At 44.2% G+C, this 5394-nt stretch overlaps 1 protein-coding gene across 1 annotated transcript in view; it reads right to left on the bottom strand.

Moving 5' to 3' along the window:
- The window catches only part of LOC103782053 (anoctamin-1-like), a 42480-nt gene that overhangs the window by 4382 nt on the left and 32704 nt on the right, over positions 1-5394 (bottom strand). Inside the window, 6 exon segments of the mRNA XM_008949787.1 lie at positions 280-332; positions 2072-2224; positions 3322-3467; positions 4379-4479; positions 4575-4632; positions 5338-5394. The exon segment at positions 5338-5394 is cut by the window's right edge and continues 18 nt beyond it. Coding sequence (XP_008948035.1) covers positions 280-332; positions 2072-2224; positions 3322-3467; positions 4379-4479; positions 4575-4632; positions 5338-5394 — 568 coding nt within the window.

The raw sequence follows: 5394 nt of genomic DNA on the forward strand, positions 1-5394 counted from the left end.
ATATTACATAAATATCTATATTAATATATTAAGGAGTGCTAAAATATTCTAAGGGCTGAGATGTGCACTGTTGAAGAACACAAAAATATTTTACTATTTTATATTATAGCTGCTACTACCACAACTTTAAAATAAACTGCAACCAATGCTCTAAGTATTTAATAAAATTTCTAAATCATATACTTTCACTTGATTTTAAGGGATTGATGCTGAAATAAAACTGATAGAGCAGAAAAGCCAGCCTATTGAATTAAAATTTATTCATGCTGAATTACTTACATTTATGATGACAGCAAGCTTTCCAATACCTCTGAGGATATTATACCAGATTCCTAAGGAAGAGACAAACATGTAAATGTTTTTCCAGTCATTAATGTTAGAGAAATTATCTTAGATAACAGTGTTAAGAGCACATACGACTGTGATGAACTAGAGTTATATATTAAATGAAAAAGAAATTATATTAATTTAATGACCATTAAGCAAAGGGCCCAATTCTGTCTTCCAAAGCTTGTTTAGCATATCTGAAAAAAATGTTTTTTTGAGGTTTTAAGCTAAAAGCTTCTTTGAGGAAGAGGAAGGCAAATGTGAGACAGAAGACTGCTGGTATAAGCATAAAAGGAAAACATACTGAAATTTCATTCAAACTTCTCCAATGCTTGAAGGAAGACAAAAGCAAGCTGGGACCTCCTCCACGTGGTGCAGAACATACTAGAACCAGACCAGAACATACTGGTCTACCAGTTTTAAGGATCTGAAGCTGTTCCTACACCTTCTCATCACTGTTGACCCTACCTTAGTTTTGAGAAAGCAAAAGTCATGCTGCCTATAGCTTTGACCTTCTGGCCCAGCACACAGAAGCCAGCCTGGACAGAGTATGGGACTGAACCAAAGGAAAAGACATCACAGTGCCAGTGGGAGCAGGGGTAGACCTCTGCTTGCTGCCAGTGGTCACCCACTGCTGTTAGCAGCTGGGACCTTCTCCCTGTGCTCATCTTGTTGATGCCTGCCCTAAAGACTTTCCTGGTTTGTCTGTGGCCATCTCACTGTCTCTGATTTTGGGATCTCTGAAAGAAGTGGGGTTCTTCCACCCACAAGAGTGGGACTGAGTGGCAATACACTGTGATTCAAATGATACCAAAAACACTCTCCCAAACACCCCCATGACCAAAAAAAACCCCTCCTCTCTCTCTAACATCTCCACCAGCCACCTTGGCCTGCAGCATCATATGAGCCAGCACAAAAAGACCCCAAACAACCCAAAACCACACAAAACGGTGTCGTGGCAAAGGCAAGAGGGTGACAAAACATGATCTGTTCTTCAGCTTGGGGGTGACCTCAGGGTACAAAGATGAGCCCAAGGGAAAACTCAGTTTGCACAGCACATGAACATACACTGAGTGTGGTAACACCCTGAAGTTCTCTGCTCTTGCTGACTGGCCCTTTTATATGAATATTTATTTTAATGATTTCTAGTTGTAAGTAACCAATCTTTGGGAGGAATGGCCTCCTCGTTACACACACCCTTGGGTGTGAGCCCCCAGCAGCAAGGGGAGGACTGCTCTGTTGTCACTGCACAACCACAGAGCCACTTCCAGCCACTTCCCTGCAGCTTCCAAGCTTCACCCTTCCGACACTGATGCTGAGTAGGGATGAAGGGGTACATTTACCCCAGACCTCTGAGTCTCCTCTCATTCCCAAGTGTATTTCTCCAGCCCAGTCCAGACTTATTAAATGCAGAAATTTTTGCTTCTGCAGGAAAACTGCATTGCCAGGAAGAACACTTGATGTGCAGAACCAGACAAGAGATTTCGCTACCATATCGATCATTTGGATTTGAAAAATTATGCTGTTTACTTAATAAAATATTAATCTGAATTTAAAGCACTGGTCTTTCTATTTTAAAAGCAAAACCTTGATGAGTTATGACAGCTCACAGTTAAACCACAGCCCGATGTTTTGGATTTTCCTATAAATAGCTTCCTCTTAATGAAACTAACTCAGCATAATAATATCCTGCCATCAATCCAGGAATAAACAACCAGGGATAACAATAGCAACGTGCACTTACCTATATCCTTTGCTCTGACTGCTACTGGTCTCCTCAGCTCAGTGACAAATTTTTTGGCATCTAGACGGATCTCAATGATGTTGTTCAACAGCGCAAACAAAGGCGCCAGCGGGAAGGATGCGACGAACAAAGTGACAAACCCAAACTGAATAACTGTGAAAGAAAAAAACAACCATTTCACTGCCTCTGGTCAGGATTATTGAATCCAGGCATCACCTCATCAGTGCCATCCTCCCAAATTTTACCAAGATACCAGTTGATGGAAGGCTAAACCACATCATTTTCAGCAGCAGGGAGGGTTTGCCTGACTGCTGCTCCATTTGGGCATTGGAGGGAGTTGCCCTTCTTGCAAAAGGCAAAGGAACCAGAAGGATTGGCAAGCTCCTAGAACAATTTTGTCATGGGTGAGGCTGGCACAGGAGTGATCTGAAGGAGCGAGATCATGGCAGCAATCTTGTTAGCAAACATGCCATGCTCCACCCAGCAGAGTTTTAGCCCTCACTAATCCCACTGGAAGCCTTCTCTCTTCTCTTCTCTTCTCTTCTCTTCTCTTCTCTTCTCTTCTCTTCTCTTCTCTTCTCTTCTCAAGCAGAGAAACTTTGAAAGGGACAGGACTGATTCTCTGCCTGTAGTGGGAATAACTTGCTTCCTACAACCTGGGTTTGTATTGGCTTTTGTTTGATGAGGACACCACAGTGATGCCAAACTCATCCTGGTACTGTTAGAGCCCCATCTTGCTCTTCCTCCTCTGTTACTTCCAGATGCTGATCTCACTAACTGCACCTTTTCTTATTTTTAGGAACTGACAGCATGACCTCATAGTTTGTACCAGTAAATTTCAATCTCTTTCAACTACTCTGAACATCAAGGTCATTAGATATTCTGACTCACCTCTGCCTTTACCAGGCATGATTATTTTGGGTACTGGTGCACTTCATTATCCTTTACCACTATTTTTACTTTGTCACTCCTTAAAATACTAACTAGAGTTGCTCTTTTAACACAGATTCTCCAGGAATGGCTGATACTGCAGCAAACAGCATTAGGCTGAACAGTTCTCTCAGAGCACAATTCATCCCTGAAGCAGCCAGAGGTTGGCTAAAACATGCTCCAGCTCAAGACTCTACACTGCAATAACTGAGTTATTGCCTCGTAGGCACTGCCCACCAAATCTACAGTTCAAAAACCTCAGTGCCCCACCCCAATTAGTCAAATTATGGTTTTAAAGGCCTGCCTTCCACCCCACTCACTCATTTCCATATATTCAGGGGTAAGCCCAGCAAAAGGCTCCAGGTTATAGTCCACTTCATAACGCTGCTTTTTTTTCATGTGCTCCTCGTGGTCCAAGGAACGCCGGCGCTTCAACTTCATGTAGCGTATAAATTTCTTCATTTTCCTGGGGGAAAGGGAAACGACTCAGCTCACAGGGTCACAGGGCCCAGTTTTCAGTTATTTTACGTTAACAAACAGAATAAGCTCCATACCCATTTTCATCAAAACTGTGCAAGAGCACAGGTGACCAAAGTGCCAGGGAAAGCAGCAGAGTGCTGCTGCTCTGGAAAGCCATCTGCCTTGCTGGGGCAGGTTTGGGCAACACAGCAGACACAGGCTGATTGCACAGAACTTGCAGGTTGGGTACAAACCACATCAGGTACACAGTGTATTGTGTTTGGGTGCATGAAGAAGTGACCAGCAGGTCGAGGGAGGTTCTCCTCCCCCTCTACTCTGTCCCAGTGAGACCACCTCTGGAGTATTGGGTCCAGTTTTGGGCTTCCCAGTTCAAGGAAGACAAGGAACTACTGGAGAGATTCCAGAGGAGGCTAAAAAGATGCTGAGGGGCTGGAGCATCTCTGTACCCATGAAAGGATGAGAGCCCTGGGGCTGTTCAGCCTAGAGAAGACTCAGAGGTGATCTGATCAATGCTGAGCAAGAGCTAAAGGGCCCCCGGGGGGCAAGAGGCTGGGGCCAGACTCTGGTCAGTGGTGCCCAGCGACAGGACAAGGGGCAACAGGCACCAACTGGAACCCAGGAGGTTCCAACTAAACATGAAAAGAAACTTCTTTGGTGTGAGGGTGGCCGAGCCTGGAGCAGGCTGCTCAGAGAGGCTGTGGAGTCTCCTGCTCTGGAGAGATCCCAAACCTGCTTGGACACAGCCTGGTCACCCTGCTCTGGGTGATCCTGCTGACCCAGATTGGATGAGATGATCTCCAGAGGTCCCTTCCCACCTCTATCATGCTGGGAGTCTGGGATTCTGTAAAAAACACACGTTTAAAAAACCAATGAAACCAAACCAAGGTTGCTACTTACGGGATGCCGATCTCAAACAAATTGTTCTGAATCAGCTGCTTGCCCAACATGATAATGCTGAGCTGGATGCACAGCTCCATCAGACAACCTCCTGGAGCACACTGGGGTGGACAGAGGAGACATCAGTCAGACATCTGCTGGGGGCAGGCAGCACTCCCCCCCAACGTGGGCAGAGCCAGGGTGAAAATGCAATTACCTCTTCCATTCGGAAAGAATGGAAAATGTAGACGTAGTCTCCTGGACGTCCAACAAATCTAGGGCACAACAGTTAGAATTACAAACTCCTTATCTGTTTTAGACTGATTATACTTGATTCCTAAAGTAATTTCTGTCCAACTCTCTGCCTTTTGAGTGGGACCACCTAATGCCTGTGGCAAGGTTGGACCAGATGATCCTTGAGGCCCCTTCCAACCCGTTCTATGAATCTATGGTTCTACCATTCAGTCCTGAAAAAGTGAAGAATAATTATCTTTGGTTTATTTTTAAAGAGTAAGTCCTGTTTACTGAGTAAACAACTCAGTAAAACTGCAAGTCTTGTGTCCTACAATATTATGGGCACTTCTTGGCAGAAATCCTCTAAGGAAACCCTCGTTTCTGTTGCATTAGTGATGATGTGCCATATGAACTATTTATTCCAGCCTTGTGTTTTTTCACACTTGTTGCAAGAAGAGAGATGATACTTGCTATGATATATAATTAAGAATGGTAATTAGACAATGATAAATGGCCTGCTGGGGGATTGTACCTCAGAGTATAAAGATATCTTCATGAAATGGCTTTAAGACATGTGGAACAGCAGAGTACCAGCTCCCTGCTTCATCCCATGAGGCTGCTGAGTTTTGGGGTCAACACTGAGGAGTTTTTAAACTAGATTTACTTTATTGTCTAACTATGGTCTTAGCTACAGCCATCTCATAAGCAAGAAGCTGAAACCTTGAACAGCCTTTTGCATTCCTCACCGGCCTTTGAAGAAAGCGACGTAGAAAATGGGGGTGTAGGCGTTGACAAATTTCAGC

The sequence above is a fragment of the Merops nubicus genome, unplaced genomic scaffold (assembly GCF_000691845.1).
Source record: "Merops nubicus isolate BGI_N331 unplaced genomic scaffold, ASM69184v1 scaffold3801, whole genome shotgun sequence".
Classification (NCBI taxonomy): Eukaryota; Metazoa; Chordata; class Aves; order Coraciiformes; family Meropidae; genus Merops; species Merops nubicus.